This window comes from Rhipicephalus sanguineus, chromosome 1 (assembly GCF_013339695.2).
Source record: "Rhipicephalus sanguineus isolate Rsan-2018 chromosome 1, BIME_Rsan_1.4, whole genome shotgun sequence".
NCBI lineage: Eukaryota > Metazoa > Arthropoda > Arachnida > Ixodida > Ixodidae > Rhipicephalus > Rhipicephalus sanguineus.
In genome coordinates, this window is record NC_051176.1 from 16,353,816 (window position 1) to 16,376,082 (window position 22,267).

The following is a 22,267-nucleotide window of genomic DNA, read 5'->3' on the forward strand; positions in this document are numbered from 1 at the left end:
ACTGAACCACACTCTACATAATACAGTAGAACCCCGCTGATACGTTTTTGAAGGGACCGTAGGAAATAAACGTAAGAGACGGGAAACGTAAGAGCCGAAAAACAGGAAAAACGGCAAAATATTTAGTGGTACAGAATTTTATTTCAATTCTTACGAGCAGCACGAAAATTGGCGCGCTCAGCCGCGATCTAGCTCGATGGATAGAAACGCGGAGCTTAGGACGGCCTCATCCACAGAAATGTAATCAACGTATGTGATTTTTTTAACACCAACAGCTGTAGGCATGAAAGAACTAAGCACACGCAATCACGACCGGCGCGGCGAGTCCGACCGCGAACCGCACGCACGACCGTGCGAGCTCCAACCAGCTCGAACTCCTCCCGTTCTCCGACAAATAACGATGATGATGAGTCTACGCCAACGCGATGGCAGAAGTGAATGCCAATCTCGAGAGCCTTGCTTTCGCAAGCAATTACGTCATACAAGCCATGTTTGTGCAATACAAATCTCAAAGGCCATGCTTTTGTCAATAGTAAATGCCAATCTCGAAGGCCTTGCTTTTGCAAGCAGTTACGTCATAGACGCCATCTTTGCAATTTGAATCTCGAAGGCCATGCTTTTGTTTGCATCAATTGAAAGATTCTGTTGCTTGCGCCTCTCATGCGGCTAATATTACGGTCAAACGAGGCCAAGCTGCGTGAAAATGCACCATGGCCGCTCTCTTTGGTAGTCACTCGGTCGGCTCCGAGCGTACTTCGCGACGTATCATACGGGAACGGTCCGACAGTTACGATGTAACAGCGGGGTTCCCAATACATTGTATCCTATGGGAGCTATGCCGGGACCAGCGGAAAACGACGTAACAGCCAGGAAAACGCAGCAGTGAGGAACGTAACAGCGGGGTTCTACTGTAATTTGTTCTTTCACTGACCCCAGAACTACTGTTGCTGCATGCTTATATATTGGGTTGCGCCCGGGTTTGGAATGTTTGACCTGACTCATCTGCACAGTGGAAGCTTGGGAAAGTGGTTTCTTGCGTAGGAGGGAGCTCAGCTGTCTCAGCGGGTGTTTTCTCCGGAGGGGGGTGTGCTTTGGACTGTTGCTGGCGTCTGGAATCGCGGTTGGCGCCGTACTTTGACACGTTTCTGAAGGTGGTGTAAAGTGCTTGTTTGTGACCAACAATAATGTTGATCCCTTTCACGTGCCATTCCTTGCATTATCGCTTCACAAACAGGTGCACGCTATCAGTGTGACATAGCATCCTTGATGTGTCGAGCACACAGTTTTCAAGAGAGCAAACGCAAGCAAGATTATCGTGGGACAAAAGGTTTTTAGAGTGTGTGGTGCTCGCAGATTGAAACACGGCGTCAAAACTTTTAGTCCAACAACTTTTATGTGCAATTGCTCAAGGTAACCACCACGTGATGTCACTGCAAATCTAGCCATTAAGTGTGACGTTGGCTCTGATGTAAGGCGTATGAGCTAAAGTTGATGGGACATCAACTGAAGACTGTGGAAATGAAAGTGCATGCTTGACTTGTGCCTAAATTGATGCTCTTTCAACCATGAACATCCGGGGAGTGGTGCACGACCTCAACAAGTTTGGAAGCAAAATTGGCATTAACCCTTTGAGGGTCAAACTTTTTTGCAAAACGCAGTCCAAAAATGTGTAACTTTTTTATTGCTGAAATGAATTCGTCAGATGACTATATTCAAGAAAAAAATTGTCTAAGATTTTTTTGCATGACCGTAAAGTGACGAAAAAATCGTTGTTGTTACATACACATGGTTTATTCGTAGTAACGTCAAGCAAAATCCTAAAAAACATTTATGACTTTTTATAAATAAAAATTATGCATTGTATTAAACATAGCTCACAGACATACAAAAATAAGCGCACCAGAGTATTTTTCCAGTACCAAATGTTTGTGCTTTAACACCAAAAACTTTTCAGCGTGTGATAGTCTTTCAAGCATGGCTTTCAGGTGTCGCTCCTTGATCATCATCGGAGTCTGAACTCGTCAGAAAATCCTCATCTGACGAACTGAAATCCAATGAGTCAGATTCTGATTCGGCACTTGGGGAATGGTCCACAACGGAAGAATCGCCGCTCACTCACTAACCGGCGCGCGCTTCCATACCGTAAGCGAATGGCATGAGTGAGCGCACGGAAGAAAACTCTATGGTTGTGCGCCCGTACAGAAAACAAAATGAGTGAAAAAGCTATAGTAGTCCTCCATCTTATCGCCAACGAGAGGGAGTCAGTTTTTCCGAGTCCCAAAAACGGGAAACGCAACCACAGTGGCGGCGTTTGTGTAATTTAGTGCCGCATGGAAACAGATGTAATCGCGCCCCGGGGAGCAATAAACGAGAGTCACAAGCGGCCACGCTTTGAGAGATCACAAACCACACAGCCATCAGCTTTCTGAGCGCGAGAAGCGATACCCACCTTAGAGGTGTGCACGGGCTCCGGGTAGCCCGAAAGCCCGAGCCCGACCCGGCCCGCGGGCCGGGCTCGGGCGGGCCGACGTATTTTCATTTCGGGCCCGGGCCGGGCTCGGGCTACATTGAGTTTTATCGGGCCGGGCTCGGGCCCGGCGCAAAGCCCGAAATATAGAGAATGAGCGGGAATTGTTTTCCAGCACGCATGCAGCGCCTTTTCCGCGACCGCCCTTTACCGCTTTTCCTTTGCATTGGCTACTTTAAACAAAAGGAGAGCAGGTAAAGCACTGCCTCTGTTGCACTCCGACAAACAGAGAAGTAACGCCGCCTAAGCTAGTGACGCGCCACGCGACTGTTCGCGTTAGATTGAAGGTCAAATCCCATATGACTGAAAATGCATGCGACAGCGACCCGACGTAGATCGCCTTCGTGCAAGCTGACGCTTCCATGGGCATACCCCATACACGTGACGGCTTAGGCGAGCGAACTTCATTGTTGCTGCCATGAGGCCGTCTACTTGTAATTTGTAATCTGTATAATAGAGACTGTTCGTCGTGTGTCGTTTGATCATATTTGATATGCTCAATAAAATGCCGAATTACCGGAAACCGATGTTTTGTTTTCGCAGCGAACCTTCAAAAAGCCGGGTCGGGCCGGGCCGGGCCCGGGATTGTGTTTTCGTACGTCGGGCCGGGCCGGGCGGGCTCGCAGCCCTTTGCCGTCGGGCTCGGTCGGGCCTTCGACAAAGTCAGCGGGCCCGGGCCGGGCTCGGGCTCGGAAATACGGCCCGTGCACAGCTCTAACCCACCTGAAGGATGAAACCGAAACCAGCCTTGGCGTGCGTGTGTGTTTTGATGCACAAGTGAAAGCTGCGGCGTCGTTTTAGAAAGCAAAAAGAAAAAAGAAACAACTGAGAGACAAAGGTGCATGAAAAAAATTCCACGTGCCGTATTTACTCGAATCAACGCCGCCCTCGATTGCAGGCCGGCTCCCAGAATTCACAAGGCCAGAAAAAAAACTTGCCTCGAATGCAGGCCGAGCACGTGTTTAAGGCACGACTACACTGCACGATCGCTTCCAGAAAACTGACCAACTCCGCGCTCGCGCCTCTGCCACCTCCGCGTCACGTGACAGGAGGAGAGAGGGGGTGAAAGTGCGTGGCATTTGCCGGCGTCGTAATCATGTGATTCGATCAACCTTTGCTCGCCTTTGCCGGCGTGAAATCTCTCTGGCTCGACGACCCGATCGCTGCATGAACGTGAGACTGCGAGATTTCGGAACAATGGACAGTACAAAGCAGACGACGCGGTCGGCCTGAGCAGCCATGGGGACCACCACTCTGCCGCTGAGCCTGAGCGACCTCGTCACCATGCAGCTATCGTAGGATGTCGCGAAAATGAGCCTTGGACGCGCATGCAGAGCCGTCTGCATACGGTAGCCTGAGATCGACGCATGGTGAGCTGCCATGCCGCTAGTGTGGCCGGGCTTTTAGGTAGGTGGCGGCTGCGGTCAAATCATGGTACTCAAATCTAAGCCGACCACCCCCCCCCACTTTCGCACATCATTTTTTTTTAAAAAAACATCGGCTTAGATTTGAGTAAATACGATATTGCCGAAGTGTGGCAGCACATTACAAGCAAGAGAAATGATCGAAAAAGGCACGCATTTTAAACCAGCCGCACCGCGAATGCGCTTGGATGCGCAAGCGATAGCCGGCGTGCTTCTTTGCGAAGCAAAAAAAGAACAACGGAGAGACATCGATGCATGACAACAATTCCACGTATTCCCGAAGTGTATACTCGGCGACTTTTCTTGAGACACCACTGTGGAAGCTACAGAGCCAAAGTGCCTGCATGCGCGCGTGCCAAGAAATAGTACCTATACAGTCGACGACCGATAATTCGGACTTCACGGGGAACGTAAATAAGTCTGAATTATCGAATGCCCGAAAAAACGAATGCGTCATAAAAAAATACTTTTATTGACACTTCAGGGTCCCGGCGGCCGAAAAAAGTTGTCAATGCGTTGCTGCCCGCACTTCCGCTTACGTGCAACCAAGTCCGCCTGTATCTCCGCCAGTGTGATGTGATCGCTGTACGATGACGAGCTGGTTTCGTTCGTGAAGGCAACGCGTCTGTGTGCCGCACTTAGCGGTCGCACAAAGAGGCAGCATGAATGGCGACGCGGCGCGTTTGGGTTCTCGCCTATTAAATGCATGCACTACGCATGCAACTGCACCAGGCCACATGCACTATCGAGCAATTGACTGAAGATGCTTATCGTAAGGCTTGTCAGCGATTGAGCCGCACTGGCGCGATTGCCACCTGCCGCCATCACGCCTCCGTGCATTTCGACTGCTTATCCGTAAAGACATCGCCGCACGGCGCCGTGATAGCGGCCGCTTTGAATTTCCGGTCCGCTTCACCCCATAACACTTCGGCATCGCGACAAAGCTGACTTTCGGACTCTGCTACTGTCGCAAACTCGTCGACTTGCGAAAGCGCTGGTTTGAACCTATGAGATGATAGACGCGGCAGAGGTGGGGGCTTCAATTATTGCCTTTCGGACCTGCAATTTGGGCTGAAAGTCCAAAAAATCGGACGCCGAAGAGTTTTAGTGTCCGAAATTTCCGACGTTCTTGACCATTGACGTCTATGGGGCTGGTGACGGTGCCGCGAAAGCGTCCGAATTTTCGAGCATGTCCGGAAAATCGGGCGTCCGAAAAATCGGCAGTTGACAGTTATCTGCCGCGTTTCGTTGTCGTCGGCGCGGCCTTCGGCGCTGGCTGTGAGGGCACCGTTGGCGCCATTTAACTCGGATCTTTTGAGACAGCAGAGCGTAAAATAAAGCAAGTCTCAAGGAGTCAAGATAAAAATGAACGCGCGCGCAAAACGCTTTACCGCAGACGCATTCGACAGAATGGCGGCGATAGCAGCTCAGTGCGCGAATACCGGAACCGGAATGTAGGATGTTCGCGATGTTGATACGATTTCCCACAGTTGACCAGTGCCTCTAAAATCGGCATTCCCAATTGCAAAACTCTGAGGCATAAAGTAGCGATCGAAATAAAGCCTCATAGATTACCAATTAGCTTTCATTTTGATCTCTGAGGCCATACTTTGTATGGTACGGATGCCGGAGGAGATAATGGCTGGCAATTCGGCGTGTGCGACAAGTCTCGGACAGGGTCCGGATTATCGAATGCAGATCTCGCAGCTGTCCGAAATATCGGTCGTCTTTACACATTGCTTCTATGGGATCATCGGCGGTGCCGCGCGACTGTCCGAATTACCGAGCATGTCCGAATTATCGGTGTCCGATTTATCGGTCGGCGACTGTATTTATTTTCCAGTTCGAAAAGTTACCTAGCTCGAATAAATAAAGATTCCTTCATTATAAAAAAAGAACGAGTATGGGAAGCCATTCGTGAAAAATAGTTATTGTGACCTTCAATTTCGTTTGTCTTTTTTATTTCTTGGACAGCACCACGTTTTCCTCATGCCTGCTATCTCAGTAAACATGGCGTCCGCAATGCCGCCTGAACCGTGTGCGGCTGCAAACTCGCCGTTTCGTTCTCCGAAGAAGCTGTACTTTAAATGTGACAGAAGTGGCTATTCTACGCTGGAGTGAGGCGCCGTCGGCCTGACTTGTCACAAATGCAGTGTGCCGGACTGTCGCCGTGCTCACCGGAGTGAGCGAGCGAACAGTTAAGCGTAGTAAGGCTGAAGCTCTGAGGGCCCCACTTGCCTCCCCGAAGCGCAAGAAATTGAATTTCTCGGGCCAAGCTGAGAAGCGCATCACCGGCAAGACGCGGCTGCTGCACTATGACACGTTTGCGTTGGCAGCATTGCGGCGCAAAGTGCACAGCTACGTCATGCGCAATGAAATACCTACAGCCGAGAAGATACGCAACGACGTGATCAGCGACGCTGATATGGACATGCCGACCATCAGCACTCGTACGATCCAAAGAATGCTGAACGACTTGGGGTTCGCCTTCCGAAAAAGAACAAGGAATTCCGCGTTGCTCGAGAGAGACGACATCGTTGCTTGGCGTCGAAAGTACCTCCGGACCATCCGAGAAATGCAGAGCAGCGGCGGTAAGTTCTTACGTTCTTTTTATTTCTGCAAACTTTCTGCTGACTACGCGTGATTGTTGGTGAAAAAGTTGACGCGAATGGTGAGCATGCGTGTGTACCTACTGGTTAGCAAAAACGATAGGTGTGCTTTGCATTTGTGATCGCCAAACGTGTGCTATTGACGTGAGTGATCGAAAGCCTTACATAATCCTGACTTAAGTTGCAGCGAAATTCCACTTTAAGATAGGGTGGCTGTTCATGCTTGCACTTGTACGGTAAATAATAGCATTCGCCGAGAATTCCGTTGCATGTGGTGTAGGTTTAACTCAGCGTTGTGTATTGCAGTATTTGCCGTGGCATCGTTTCAGAAGACTTACTGCCGTTTTTCTGCGTAGGAGCAAGGAGTCTCAATGGCTTGGAGAAAGGAATAGCTAGTGATGGCCCTCTGAATTGTAGATTTTATTGAGCGAATACGCTGCGCACGTAATTGGGGATTGGGGACGCAGTTGCATCAGCTTTGATATACAGCCAGCAGGGGCATAGGCAGAATTTTTTTACACCACTTTCGTCTGAGCTTTGGGCCGGGTCCGACTATGTGGTCGAGTGTCATTTTCTGCTCTGTATTCCGTGGAAGAAAAAAAATTCGGAGGGGGGGGGGGGTGCACAGGCCCGTAGTGCTGCCCTCTGGCTACGCTTCTGGCAGCCTGAAACAAATTTCCTAAACATTGGTTTCAGTCTTTCACAGAGAGAGTTTTGCCAGCTTATCTATGTTATATGTATTGACATAGGTTTTGTCAGTGCACTTTTTTTTGCCCTTAAACAGAGGCATAACCTCGGATGAAGGCTGTCTGCTTTGTTAATGGGCTCTTGCCAGTGAAAGTGCGCTGTTAACAATAAGAGTGCTTTCTCTTTTACAGGACCATCTACTACCTTGATGAGACCTGGGTAAATGCCGGCCATACAAAGGGGAGAGTTTGGACAGACACCAGCGTGTTGACTCAGCAAGACGCATTTTGTCAAGGGCTCTCAACTGGCTTCCGTGCACCCCGCGGTAAAGGAGGACGCCTAATCGTTTTGCAGGCTAGAAGTGCAGAAGGCTTTGTTGATGGAGCCGCCCTTGTTTTCGATGCCAAGAAGGGCGCTGGTGATTACCACACAGAAATGAATGCTTCGCGTTTCCAGAAATGGTTTGTTGAACAACTGCTACCGAACATCAAGCCACGCAGTGTGATCGTGATGGATAATGCGTCATATCACAGTGCTCAGGTTGAGAAGCTACCAAGCTCATCATCCAGAAAAGCAGAAATCCAGTCCTGGTTGATATAAAAAAAAATATTCCTTTTTCAGATGACCTACTGAAAAGTGAACTGCTGCAGCTCGTTAAGCAGAATAAGCATCTTTTCCTTGCTTACCAGGTTGACAAACTTGCCAGTGCTGCCGGGCATGAGGTTGTGCGCTTGCCTCCTTACCACTGCGAGCTAAATCCTATAGAGCTTGTATGAAGCTAAGTCAAAGGCTATGTTGCTTCAAGGAACACAGACTTCAAGATTGAATCTGTCGAGAAGCTGCTGCAGGAAGGAATCGCAAGTGTGACCCAACAGAACTCGCTCCATGACTGCACTCACGTGATGAGGCTTGAGGATGAGGCATGGGAGCGTGATGGCATTATAGACAGCCAAACAGAAAGTCTCATCATATCTTTGTGCACAGACTCGAGTTCTTCAGATGAGTCGAGCAGCTCCGACTTGAGTGGAATTGATGAACTGTCGTGACATTTCCATGTGTGCCTTGCCAATGCTTGGAGTAAATGATTGCGCATTTAGTACCTAACCAGAAACTGTGACATTGTTTTTGAGGACTATCGGTCACTGCTGTTCCTTTACATTTGTATCGCTTATTCACTTCATTGTGATTTTATCTGCTGATCTCTTCTGTTGCACTTCGTGCATGTTCTGGTTACATTATCGTGATGTGATAAAGAATGCTGGGATTTTGTGTGCCAAAACCACGTTGTGATTATGAGGCATGCTGTGCATGAGGTTCTACAGATTTTGACCTTTGGGGGTTGTTTAATGTGCACCCAAATATAAGTACACGGGCATCTGGCATTTCCCATTCATTGAAATGCGACACACTCAAACATGGAGACTTTTGTGTCAGCAGCCGCGTAATGTAAGCACTGTACCGTCACTGTGGCTGGGATACGATTATCTTGGTCGTGAATGTTAACATTATATGCTGCATCGTCAAAAACCACATTGCTTAGTTGAGACTTGAAATGTTCAAAATAAGGTTCCCTTTTCTTTGTGATCTCATGTCAATGGCACTTGCTGCTTTGTTTCATTTTTGTCGCAATGGAACCTGAAATTGTGATACCACTTGTCATTTTTGTGTTGTACAGTGAAACCTCGGTGATACGATCACAGCTCATACGAATTTCAGGGTGATACGAATTTTTCGTTGGTTCCGGCCAAGGCCCATTCCCTGCAATGTAATGGAGTATGGTTGCTGCGAACCGATTTTCACCGAGCGACGTTTGATACGAACGTACGCTACCGCCCAGGTACGAAGAGGTGCTGTACGCGCTGTAGCAGAAGACGTGCCAAGCACGTGCGGGCGCGGGAACGCAAGTGTGGGCATGCGCGCCCACCGCTAAATTGTCAGAATAACGGTGTAAGGAAAACACTTTTCTAAAGGTGGACGAGGACCGAAAGAAGGCGAGGACGGTCTTGGCGAAGGAGTCAGGCCTCACAACGTCAACATGTGTGACCGTTGAGGTCGCACTTGTGCGGGCACGGTCGTAAATCTCCCAAAAAACATCCCCAGCAGCTACGCGATAACAAAATAAGAACACAGGACCGTGATTCTGTAATTTTGTGGCCTCGATATATCGCGTCAAAGCGCTTCTTTTGTTACTTTGGCTGTAGTACTCTGGTGTCATGCAAAAAAAATATACTAAAATTTGGAAGGGGCGACTGCTGTCGCGGTGTCACAACGCACCTGGTTCATTAATTAAATACGCGCGAACGGACCATATATTTACGAGTGCTGGTATGACTGCCGACATCTAAAAACTTAACTGACAATCATTCAGGATTCTTCCTGACGTTGCCGCGGCCCTGAAAAACATTAAATGAAAATGTACACCAGCTTTCTTTTGTCGCATGCTAATTTTTTATGCTTTCTGGTGATACGAATTTCGGATGATGCGAATATTTTTCGTGGTCCCGTGAGATTCATATCACCGAGGTTTCACTGTATTTACTCATTGACTGAGTTATTCCACCCTGGCTTTCCTTGTTATCAATGTGTTCCTACTCTTGCGTGTTAAGATTTGTTTATTATAAATGGTTATTCTTCCGAGCAATACCAGTGACAATTCTGATGCATCAGTGGAGCATCTCCTTATAGAATGCCCGAAAAATTAAGAACAGTGTGTTCGAGCGCTGAGTTGTACGACGCATGTTGCATATGTGCATAGTTCAGCTCATTGTTTTTCTTTTTCTAATTTTTTTGTTTCCATTTTTCTTGTTATGGCCTCTTTCTTCTTGGTAATGAGATAGACGGCTCTAATGTAGCCTACCTTCTCATGTTTTTTTTTTATATTTAAATAAAAAAAAAATTTGAGCTCGAATGAGTCTGGTCGAGAAAAGGTTTAGGTAGTCCGGATGAGGGAAACTTGGTGAGTCTGAGTCACAGTGAGCTCTTGGAGCAAAATATTTTTCTTGAGTAAGTGATTTTTTTTTTTTGCCGACCTATGGTCACAAGTGCAAAATCTCAGTTGCCATAGATTTCCAGCGGAACGTTGTTATGATTATGTTCTGTGTCATGACTTACACGTGTAAAATGTCATGCTGACATCGAGTGCCAGTGAAAGGTTGTAATGGTTATCATGTTCTTTGTCACAAGTACATTATGTTATGAGGGTCAGCAAAAAGTTATGGTTACCACGCTCTGTGCGATAAGTGCAAATCAGTATGTTGACACAGAGTGCCCAAAAATATTGTATTCCCCACTGCGGAAAAGCTTTCTCTTTTGCGCTTGAAAGCCTATGTGGAAATGTTTTTGTTGTCGGACAGAATGATTAATTTGAAAAAATGTAAAGTGATTTGTGAATCAGGCAAGACTGATTTGTTAACGAAGCGTCTGGAAAATCCTGATTTAGAGCAGCAAGAACTTTTGGTCTTTTTGTTCGCAATGTGCCTTCTTGTGCTGTAAAATATAATTACTTGCCTTTTGCTTTCGTGCTCTTTCAAATCACGCCTGGATGCAATGCAATAAAAGATATGAACTGTTTTTTATGCTTTTTTTTCCTACCAGTGACAATCGGTATTATGGGCAATACCCGTTACATACTGCATGAACAGATGGAAAAACATCGGTGGCCATTACGCTCTGTGAAGTTGTGCAACCAGGGAAGCTTGATAAAGTAATCTGCGTCAGTCTCTTTTTAATTAAGCGTGAGCTCTCTTTAAATCTAAACCCAATTCAGCAGCATCATGGTACTTGCATTCCGTATTTATTTGAATGCAATGCGAGCTTTTTCTCCAAATTTTTGCTACTAATGTCGCTCCTCACATTACAATCGTGATCGCATTACAGTCGAGCAAACACCGCATTCAGGCTGCGGAAAGGGTCCTGCAGGACTTGAAAGTGAAGGCAAGAAGTTCTGAGCACGGTACGGGTTCAAAGAAACTACCTGTCGCCAGCATCCCGTACCTACACGGCGTTTCACATCGTTTAAAAAAAGTGGGAGCAAGGTACGGATGTAATGTTTTATTTTCGGCTGGCTACCGTTTAGGCAGCATTTGCGCGGCTGTAGACAGGAAGGTCAAGGGCGGGGAGCAAGACAAGGGTGTTTGCAAGGTAAAGCACAGGGCTAAAGAGGTTGAATGCGCCACGGGAGTGGTGTACGACATTCCGCTTTTGTGCGGGAAGCGTTATGTTCGACAGACCGGGCGTTGCATTAATAACAGGCTGATGGATCATAAAGCTTCACTAAAGGGACTGCCATGCTGTAACCTTTCCTTGCATTGCAGAGAATGCAGCTGCGCATCACAGTTCGCTGAGACGACGGTGGAATCGAGGTTCAAAGATAGGGTAGCGTGTGAAATTGAGGAAGCTTATGTGATCAACAAAGCTGGTGATGCATGTGCCGCGAAGTCCTCCGTCACACTACTTGCTGCGGAGATAAATTTTCTGGAAGCTCGTCAGTGAGACAGTCGCGGTGTGTACATGTGCCTTTAACACGCGGTCATCTAACTGCATATATATATATATGTGTTTGGTGTTTCAATAAATTTTCAGTTGATAGTTTGCGCCGTGTTTTGTTTGCCTTTCTTCGTGTTTCGTTCCTTTGCGCACCACAGTATTAAGATTCAGGCTGCGGTGTGCACTTGGCGGCGTTCGCTATATTGCCATGTGTCTTATTTTGTTGTCTTCAGGCTTCACCCGCAAAGACTGTTTGGAATGCTCCGCGCAGACCGTGATGTGATGTTTCAGAAACGTCATGATCGTTTTAGATCTTTCCGTTAAGATTGCGCGCGGTACGCGAATAGAGATTATGTGACTACCAGCGATAACGCTGGAACATTCGATAGAACATGTATAAAAGACGACACGCTTTACCACTTGTCAGAATTATTGACAGACAATGCTCTGACTGACTCGTTTCCCGCCCACAAGTTCGGCCAAATAAAGAGTTTCAGCTTCGACACGCCCACTGCTGCCTTCGTCAACGTAACAACCCTGTGACAATATACAGCACAGTAGGTAGATGCATCTACGCACACTGATCACAATTTCACTACGTTCCCATTTTGCATGTATGCGTGGTGCTAAACGCTCTAGCGATGCGAGCAAGTGAAACCGAAACTGGAACTGACATCAGCTGCAAGATGCCGAACTACTTGTGTAGTAACACAAACGTGCGGATGCCCCGCCTCCGTAGCCTTCGCTCCAATGCCAAGATAAGTTGTCGCCGAGTATAGCAGCACATGCCAAGCAAGAGAAATGATCGAAAAAGGCAAGTGTTTTAAACATACAGGCAATGCCGTACATGTATGGCAAAAACCCTCAGAGTTAAAATATTCTTGTCACCAGGCTGTCAAAGTTGTGTGGGAATGTCCTAGGTTCTGAGGGATACAAGTGCATTCAGTGCTCCATAATAAGCATGACAGCCGAGCGTGAGGCATCGTGCATGGATGCCCACTATTTTTCTGATGTGTTTACATCGATCAGACAGCTGGCCACATGTTCATGACTTCATGTGATGTAGTTGCTGGATTGTCGGGAAGGGGGGGGGGCTAATGTAGGTATAAGGGGCACCCTTACTCAATAAATAGGTCGGATACAATTGAGGGTGCATGCATGAGTAATGCTTGATAGTGCCTTGCACTCTGACACTTGGCTTTTACTTTCTAGGTTGTGTTCTTTTCCTTATTTGTATGCATACATTATGTGACTGATAATTGGACATTACCATTGGTTAAGGCCTAGGTATAGTCTGGCGTAGTGTGCACGTGCGACGCGGTTAAGCTACACCGGCCAAAAGTGGAGAACTTATAGTCTGGCGTCACGGCGTAGCTTGCGCGCCCGGCGACATTCGGCGCGCTCTGTGTGGCTGGCGTGGAGATAGAGCGTGTTCCTATTTCACGTGCTCCACGCGGCTGGTGTTAGACCACAATGCACCGCGCGCAGCAGCGGCGGTCGGCAAAATGGCGGCGTGTGGCCTGCGTTCGGAAAGTGCGGCCGTGTTTTACTCCACATTGATCGACGATGACACGATTGTGCGCCTACTCGAAGGGATTATAAATCACATGTACGTGTAGACCAGCAACAGCTTGGACTCCTGCGACACGGAGGGGAAAATGAACGCCTGGGAAGCCTGCGGAATTCGCTCTCGTATGTACATACATACATGATCCGCTTCCGTTTCTGATGCAAGCAGTGTAGCTATTTTCTGGCTCCCAGAGCACTGAATGCAATGCTTGTGAGGAAAGTCGTTTCCCATGGAAAGTCAAGCAATGCACATAGCGAGAAAAAACACGTGTGTCAACCAAAAAGCGCGTGTAAAAGCCAAAAACAGCGGGCCGTGGGCACGGAGTCAGGTGGAAACTGCGCATGCGCCACTGAATCAGCTGATTGCCGCAGCTGTCAAAGTGAGTGAATTTTCAGGCAGATGGCGCTGGCCTCGCGCGGCGCGTAGAGTTACTGTATATGCTACCTTTAGGTAGCAGAGTTGCGCATAGGTCCGCCATCTTGCCCACCGTGGCATCCACGCTACGCAGGAAAGCCACCTCTCTGGAATGTAGGAGCAGACGCGGCTGCTGCTGTTGCTGCAGCCGCGTCGGCCCAGCGGATCCGTGTACTTTCTCGTTCGTTCATAACGCGTCGCTGGCGCAATGACTTTCGATTCGAAGAAAAAAAAAGAATGGAAAGCTCGGAGAAACAATTTCAGATGGAACAGGTGGAAATGGAGCAGGTGGAGATGGAACACTTTCGCAAGTAATATTTTTGTTTTAAATGGCAAATATTAAAAGTGCGACGGTCATGATTCTGGACCAATTAAATTCAGCCTAATTATTCGTTTCACGTAGGTTTTGATGCAGCGCTTCAAAAGATTAAGTGAATAGCTCGAGAAAACAAGTGCTAAAATTATCACTGTGTTTTACAAATAGCGCAAGCGAATGAGAATTTCGCGTACGGCTAGGTAGGTGTGGCGTATAATAAACACTCGGTCGTGTTTGAAACTTTTATGCCGCACAGTGCTCGGAATGAATCATGCTGCATGTTGTGATAGACCTGTAAGGTTCATATTCACACACATCGCCTCCTTCACACAGTCACTCGCGCATATTTTTATCGTTTTGTCCCGTTCGATTTTTAGCCAACCTTTGACCAGTGGGAGAGAAGCGATATATATCCTGTTCGTTATCGCCGGCTTCTGACGTCTCATGCGCAGCAGCCACTTGAGACTGCGACGGACGGCGGAGACAGACTTGCCACATGGAATCGAGAAGAAGGTCTTTCCGTGCTCTTGTCGGTTCGTGCAGTGGGGAGCGCAGCATTCTGTCATTGTCGCAACTTCGAAACACTGAGTCAGGGCGCTGCGCCGCGCAGACGTTCGCAAAAACTGACAGCAGAAGACACCACCACATCAACGACAAACAATCCGAACTCAGCCGAACCGTCTTGCGCTTCGCCGGACGCCGGACGGCTTGATTTGGCTTGATACAGCGGTGGTGGCGCGGCGATCGCCAGCAGCTGCGCGGCCGTGAAGTTGGCTTTCCCTAAAACGGATGCTTTTTGCGCACGTGAGCGCGCTGGGCGAATGGTGGCGTGAGCGGCGAGTTCTATCAGAGGCGCAACTCTGCTACCTAAAGGTAGCATATACAGTAACTCTAGCGGCGCGTAGAGTCACTGGAAAATCAGAGTACCGCAAAGGTAGGCTGCACGCGGGCAACATTGGGCGGCGGCGGTCATTTCCCTTCCGGACCGTCCGGCGCGTTGCTAGCGTGTGTTGAGAAGTCACCAATCTTTTAGCCTCGGAGCCTTGTTACGCTTGGCGGAACTGCATTATGTGTGTGTGTTTCTTCAAGAGGATATTAGAAGTGATCTTGAGTCATCGACAATTATGAATCGACTGCGCGGTAAGCGGTGCAACTAATGAAACGTGCGGCGAATGTTGCCATGTGCTCGCGAACTCTCTTCAAGGCTTCATCGGTGTCTGTTCGTATCACGGCCGGGTGCGTTCGCTGGGTCCGGAGCTGTAAACATACAGTAGAAGCTCGTTATAACGAAGCGGGATATAACGAACTAATGGATATAACGAAGCAATCGTAATTCCCCTTGAAATTCCCATAGACGCCCATGTATTTAAAACCTCGTTTTAACGAAGCTACAATTTCCTCGCAGTGGATATAACGAACCTTTTTGTTTTCCCCATCGAGCATTTACTGATCATTTTGGTACCCGGCAAGTCAATGTCTTATAGCGCGCGACGCTTTACGTCGCATGCGGTAATTCAAAACTCGCGCCACGCGCTCCCGAGGAGCCGCCTGCCAACACGCGCGAGGGTGCGCGTCTGCCTGCCTCCCCTTTCCACCGAAACTCGTGGACTCACCCGCGCACGTCACCCGGCCTCCCCTCTCCCGCGGAACTCGTGGACCCGCCCGCTCTCCTGCTGCGCGCGTGGACCACGTGGACGACGACGCGGCGACCGCGGCACCGCGGGCCTTTTTAGGGGCGAAGCTCCTTAAGGCGGCACCCGTTCGTCCCTCGTAGTCGTAGTCGTAGTCCGTAACCAGTCTTACGCTTTGACCTCCAAGGTGGTGCCGGTGGGAGATTTTTCCTGTGCGTTGTTGAACAATAAAAAATTCGCAGCGGTAGCTAAAAGCCGACTTCTTCTGTCTCTTATTCCCATTAGCAGCCATTCTTTACCTCCAAGGTAGTGCCTGGTGAGATTTCTCCTGTGCGTGATTAATCAATAACAATTTTGTTCAAAACGCTGTTGATTGATGAAATAAACCAACGAAAGACGCCAGATGTTTTGTAAAAGCAAAACGGAAGAACGCCAGATGTTTCTAAAGCAAGAGGAAAAGACGCCAGCTGCTTAACGAAAGACGCCAGATGTTTTCTAAAGCAATGGTTTTCTAAACAATGAAAATTCACAGCGTACATGTAAAATTAAAGTGAGCTGCAAGTCGTCATAACTCATTGAACCTTTAGTATAAACGCGCCCTATCTCACGTCGGTGATGATGTACTGGGCAGGATTCACGGAAGATTCACGGTTTACCGATGAACCTCCGCAGCTTCGCCCACTCATCATCATTCACTCCGTGGAAATGCTGCGATTTTTTGTTGCTTGTTCGCTGCATGTGCATGAGAACAGCGTCTTTCTCGGTTCCCGCCGCTAGACAGGAGATGGACGACGGCAACGGCAAACGAAAGCGCAAAACGATTACAATCGAGCAGAAGGCGGCTATGTTGAAAGCCGTTGAGTCCAGCGTCAAGAAGAAAAAAGTGGCCCAAGATTTCGGCGTAGCGTTGAGCAACAAAGAAGCAGTCACCGGTGCTGTTGCACGATCGCCAACTGCTTCCGGCATGCCTCGTTTGGCGTCAAAAGCGGCGGTGACAGTGAAGATATCGGTGCTGCCGCCAATGAGGGTGCCGCGGGTGACCAAGACTTGGCGTCGTGGGACGCTCTCGTTGACGCCGGAGTTGTGCCCGACTGCGACACCTTCTGCACGTACGTCAGTGCCGATGCTGACGCGGTGACAACCGAAGAGCTTACAGAGGCTGAAATTGTGCGCGCGTTGACAGGGGTGGTGAATGACGACAGTGACGAATGTGTCGACGACAGCCCGGAGTTTGCGAACCCGATGTTCATCGCTCACGATGACGGCGAGGACAGACTCGACATAGCGGCAGCGGCCGAAAAAGGCACCATCCGTCTGAGGAAGACACGGCAGAAGTCTATTAAGGACTTTTTTTCTGCTAAGTGAGCCGCCAGCTGGTGCGCCGAGTTTGGCGTGAATAAATTAGCAGTTCTTTGCTCTTTCTTTTTTTTTTATTTTACTAGTTTTTCTCCGTGCGACGGCCGTTTTTCGTTTGCGTGGCGGGCTGCTGTGAGATTCGGTAGTGAGTACATCCTCTCTTGCGTGCTAATTGTCGGTAGAAATGGATATTGGCTATAACGAACTAATGGTTATAACGAAGTAATTACGACTCCCCCTTCAACTTCGTTATAACGAGGTTTTACTGTAGTTGCATTAGCGCAGTGACTTTGTGCGAGATGCCATTTACTTCGAAACTCGGTGAATCTTGTCTGTTTGTGCTAGCTTTGCAGTCGGTGTTCAGGTTCACTTCATAGCGCACTCGAGAACATTATCGAACAACATCGAGAAGATTCAACACTGCTTCCTTTGGCTGATCACTGACGCATACCTTGCTTGCGCACCACGCTTGCTGTTCAACTGGGTGTTACGTGTAATAGAAATGGTGTGTGTACGGTAATTGGAAGTTGTGCGCGATGTATTTATGTCTCGGTTCGGAACGCCAGCAGCTGAACGCACAGGCAAATCGGTGTGCGGTAGGTAAGGTGCATCTTATGTTGCGAATACATTGTCATTTTCTAGCAGATACGTAGAAACTAGGCCATCAAAAATGGCTGACATCATTAATTGTTTCATTTCCTATCTTTTGTCTCCTTAATACTCCCAACGTTGCAGTGGATTTGCAAATATTTTTCTGTGTTCCGACAAACAGTTTTTTTTTGTTGACGTTACCAGCACGTAAACAGCTGGGGCTGGGGTTCGGTTTCTGCTCTGCTTTTAATTTCAACTTTTTTTTTTTCATAATGCACTCTGATTAAAACTTACTTGACACAGTGCTTTATGTTCTTTTGATCAGTAACAGCACATCCCGGACACTTTTAAAGTGCATGCTACTGCATCAGTAAGTATATAGACCTAGAGCTCGAATGAAATCGATTCCCTCAATGTGCGGAATCTGCCGTTTGTTTGTTTGTTTTTTTTTGCTGTGACCATTTTTCACCCACTTAACAGTTTTGTAAGGGTACGCTGGGCGCATTGCAGCATTAGCAACATTTTTTTTGCAAGAAATTTTAAAAATACGCTTAAATAACATTGCGTTATACCAAGTTCATCAACGAAGTCCCACGCTCCTTTTTTGCGCAATGGCAAATGATCATGCCACAATTGCCGTCGAGGTATACCAGTAAACAGTTATTATTTTAGTTAATCTTCGATTTCACTCGCGTGCGTGACACGCTTTAAACTCGAAATGCATGCACAATCTGTTCAGGAGATCGAGATATAAACAGCCGAGCAAATAGAAAGGTATGTAGTTTTCAATATCGCTGAACATAGCGAACCGAAAAGGGAAAGTATCCTGTCGCATGAGAGCTTTTCCAGCAAAGTTTGTGTAGTTCACTGCAGAAAGGAGTGTGTTCTTCGAGGGGGGCGAATTCATTCCGACCAACTATGCAGCCCCGTAGAACGACGCTCTTCGACGTTAATTTTTCTCACACGGAATGCAGACATGAACGAGATTCCCAGATTACATTCGGTTGTTGGTGAGCTACTCTCTGGCATCTGCATAACTCGTTTAAAAAAGCGACGACGTACTTATAGGGACCGTGGTACTGCTAAATTTCCGGCCACACTCTACGTTCAACGCGCCTGCACCCAAAGTGCTTGGAAGGGATATGGCGGCGAGAGGTCACGCGATACGAGTAAGCCAATCGCGTCAGCGGCGGCGCGCGGAAAACAGATTCGATACTCTGAAATTTTTCCAGTGACCTTAGCGGCGCGCGCGACTGTAGAGTGCAAAATCACGGAGCTGGCTAGCATAGCTGGTGTCACGTAGCGTACCTCGTCGCGCGCAGCATTGTGCGCTGAGTGCGCCGGACTATATCTTGGCCTTTAGTTTTCGTGTTGCCTTCATCAATTTTGTGCTGCCTATGGCCAGGGTGAAAGGTAGCAGCCTACATGAAATGCATAGAACAGAGAGCTGAGCTAGTTGGTGTGTATTCATGTTAAAAGACAGGGTGTGCAAACACATGCACAAGAGAGAAGTGAAAACACCACAAACCCCATTTGTGGTGGCTTCACTTCTGTCTTGTGCCCGTGTTTGCATGCTCTGTCTTTTAACATCAAATGCACATCTTTTCTCTGCTGCATACATATTCATGTTAATATTTTTTTTCGTGTTAGAGTGCGGTGTAAGAATAGTTTAGGTGAGAGAATGCCACCACTCTTTGCTTTGCGACAAAGCTTTGCTTCTCAAGTGCACCAACAGATGGCACTACTAACTAAGGCTCAGCAGAGCTCTGGTAAACAAGAAGGCAGTTTGGCCTTCCTATGCTGCTGTTATACAGCAAATTTTTCAGTAAAACTTTGACCTTATACAAGCGCCTAATTCATCAAGCATGTGGCGTTCTGGTTTGTGTAGCAAAGGCATAGGTCGGCCAACTCACTCAGACTCGGATCGAGCCGCGAGTCGGAGTCTGGGTGACTTCAAGTGAGTAATATTTTGGTGAATTTGAGTCACAATGAGCCCGGTTGAGAAAAATTTTAGTGAGTCTGAGTCTGAGTGAGTCCGGTCAATGAAAATTTTGGCGAGTCTGAGTCCGAGCAAGCCCTAAGCGCAAAATATATTTCTTGAGTGAACTCGAAATTTTTTGCAGACCTATGGTGCTCACACATACTTTCACGCACTGGTGTCCATATGCCAGCTCAGTATTTATTGATCCGAGGCAAGAGTTACAGAGGGGGGAGGTGCGTGCTCTTTTACGGGAAGTTCTTCATAGAAATATCTTGTCATCTCTGTCAATAAAAATGTTCTTACTGGATTGCAACCACTGATAACTCATATTTAAAAGTGCCAGATCAAAAGGTGCCAAGTAGAGCACCGATTATGCGAGATATTGGTGTTAAAAAGCATTGGCACCATGCTCGAAAAAGCTAATTATACGCTAACGAACTCCTAAGTCAACTCACTCAGACTCGGATCGAGCCATTAGTCTGAGTCTGGGTGATTTCGAGTGAGTAATATTTTGGTGAGTTTTGAGTCAGTCAGAGTGAGCCCAGTTGAGAAAAATTTTAGTGGGTCTGATTGCAATATCGCTTATAACGAACTTTTTTTGCCATCCCGCTGACTTCGTTATAACGAGGGATTACTATGCGAGCCACCTTTCGAACGACGCGCAGCTATACGGATAGGCCCGGTCACGGTGGACCCTGTATATGTTACGGAAAGTGTTTTCAGAATGCATGTGCACTCTTCAGCCAGTACCTCACAAGCGGTATTCAGCCGGTACGGTATTACCACACTTTCTGTGCGGTAAACCGGCACTGTTAGCTAAAACACTAATATCGAGACACACGGCCGGGCTCAACTCCCTTCTGAGTGGAGGAGGGAGTCGAGCTCAGTTACTTCTGTCGCTTTGCCCTAAAGGACGTTACGCACATAATTTATTGACGTGCGTAATGGCGTGCGTTATTTTATTGAGATCCATTGACCTCTAAAAATCGACGGAGTTGGCCTTTACTGGACTCGTTTATGACAACCTTCTACAATGGAGGGAATTTGAAGCAAAATTGTGGAGATATGCAACCGAACTTATTCCCAATGCTCTCTGGGCTTGTGCTGAGCAAGGGCAACGTGCTGAGTTTCCTGTGAATGCTAGTGTTGTCACCTGGCTGTGTAATGCTGGTCTTTGCAGTCTGAACGGGTGCTCTCCTTCGTGCCTCCAGATGGCAACTTCAGGCTCATGTCTTACCACATAGGATCCCAGAGGTAGGAGACAGCTTTAGGAATGCTCGTTATACTCCCGTAATGTCTCACCTTGTGCTTATACATGCTGATCGGAGGGACCACAGGGAGATACTGTACAGTGCGAGGAAGGCCTCGATTTTAATGAAGGCTTCCTTGGCTGTCTGCTAAGTTTTTTATTACGACAGGTGTATTTTATTAGTCGCGTTCGATGATCACTGTCAGTGGGCCTTGCAAAACATGCGTGCTGTGTGGGAAACCTCATATAATTCTGACATACTTGCAAAGTTGACCTGTGGCAGTAAGGTTGTACATGCACTGTAAAAACGATGTTCTAGTTATAAAATCGATGTGAACACTGCCATGTGCCCAGAATTATATGATAATGTTTGTTATTGGCAACTAGTGGACTTGAGTAGATCAAAATTTTTGGTTTAAACTGAATTTGGTGAAAGCTACAAATCACTGTTCATACTTTGCCTGTTCTGCAAAGGCTGCTTGCATTTTACAGGTGCAGTAAATGAAGGATTCGGTGGAATCTTTAACAAGCTGGTATTGTGGTGCCACAGTGCTTCTTCATTGCCTTTTGTGTGCTTATTGCAGCTAGTTAACTCTCCACTCTTGTGAAAGTGCATTGTGCATCAATGGCTATTGGTTACACAGTTGAGCTTTGGTGTTATGAAGTTGGTAATCGATAGTTCACTATATTGAAATACTATCTTTTATGTGAAGTACTATACAGGGCAATACCAGCCGACTTTGACTCCGAGTTAAAAAAAAAACCAAGTGCTTCAGCAAAAACTTCACATTGGCAGTACTTGTGTTTACCAACAACCAGTAAACTTTTTATCACTAAGTATTAATGAAACGTTTTTAATTGGCCAAAATTTTAATTGTTGTTTGAATCACTAATATATCAATCATAAAGTGGTAGGCCACCTCAAGTAGCCTTGGAAGCAAGCATTTATTTCGTGCTGAAATTCGCCTGGTTGTTTTTCCCGAAAAAACAAAAGCCCACAAAGTACCCGAAATATGAAATAGACGTGCACTCACGCACCACTACTGAAGCGTTTGCTTGCGAACTTTGACGGATACACGGTGGAATTCGTTTATCACCAGTCGTACAGGGCTTCAAGCTTTTTGATGGTCATGGCACGAAAATTGACAGCTGTTCCACTGATAAGCATGGTGCAGTCAATCGTGACCATCAGTTTGCGCAGTCCTGTCATTATGTAGTAGGAGGCTAAAACACGTTGGCGGGCTAGTTGGTCTGCATCCATGAAGGTTGGTAAGCGCGACTAGACAGGAACGAAGAAAGAAAACAGACAAGGACACAGTGCTACTTTCAACTGATTTTATTTTCGCTCGAACCGATAAATATATACTGAGCGAGCGAAACAACAGAAGCAACAAATGGACAATGAGTGGGTATATCGCTGAACCGAA

At 47.4% G+C, this 22,267-nt stretch overlaps 1 protein-coding gene across 1 annotated transcript in view; it reads left to right on the forward strand.

The window, feature by feature from the left end:
• Positions 1–22,267, forward strand: part of LOC119389661 (AP-3 complex subunit mu-2) — a 101,682-nt gene that overhangs the window by 43,374 nt on the left and 36,041 nt on the right. The window contains exon 7 of the mRNA XM_037657022.2: positions 20,772–20,845. Coding sequence (XP_037512950.1) covers positions 20,772–20,845 — 74 coding nt within the window. The remainder of the gene's footprint in view (positions 1–20,771; positions 20,846–22,267) is intronic.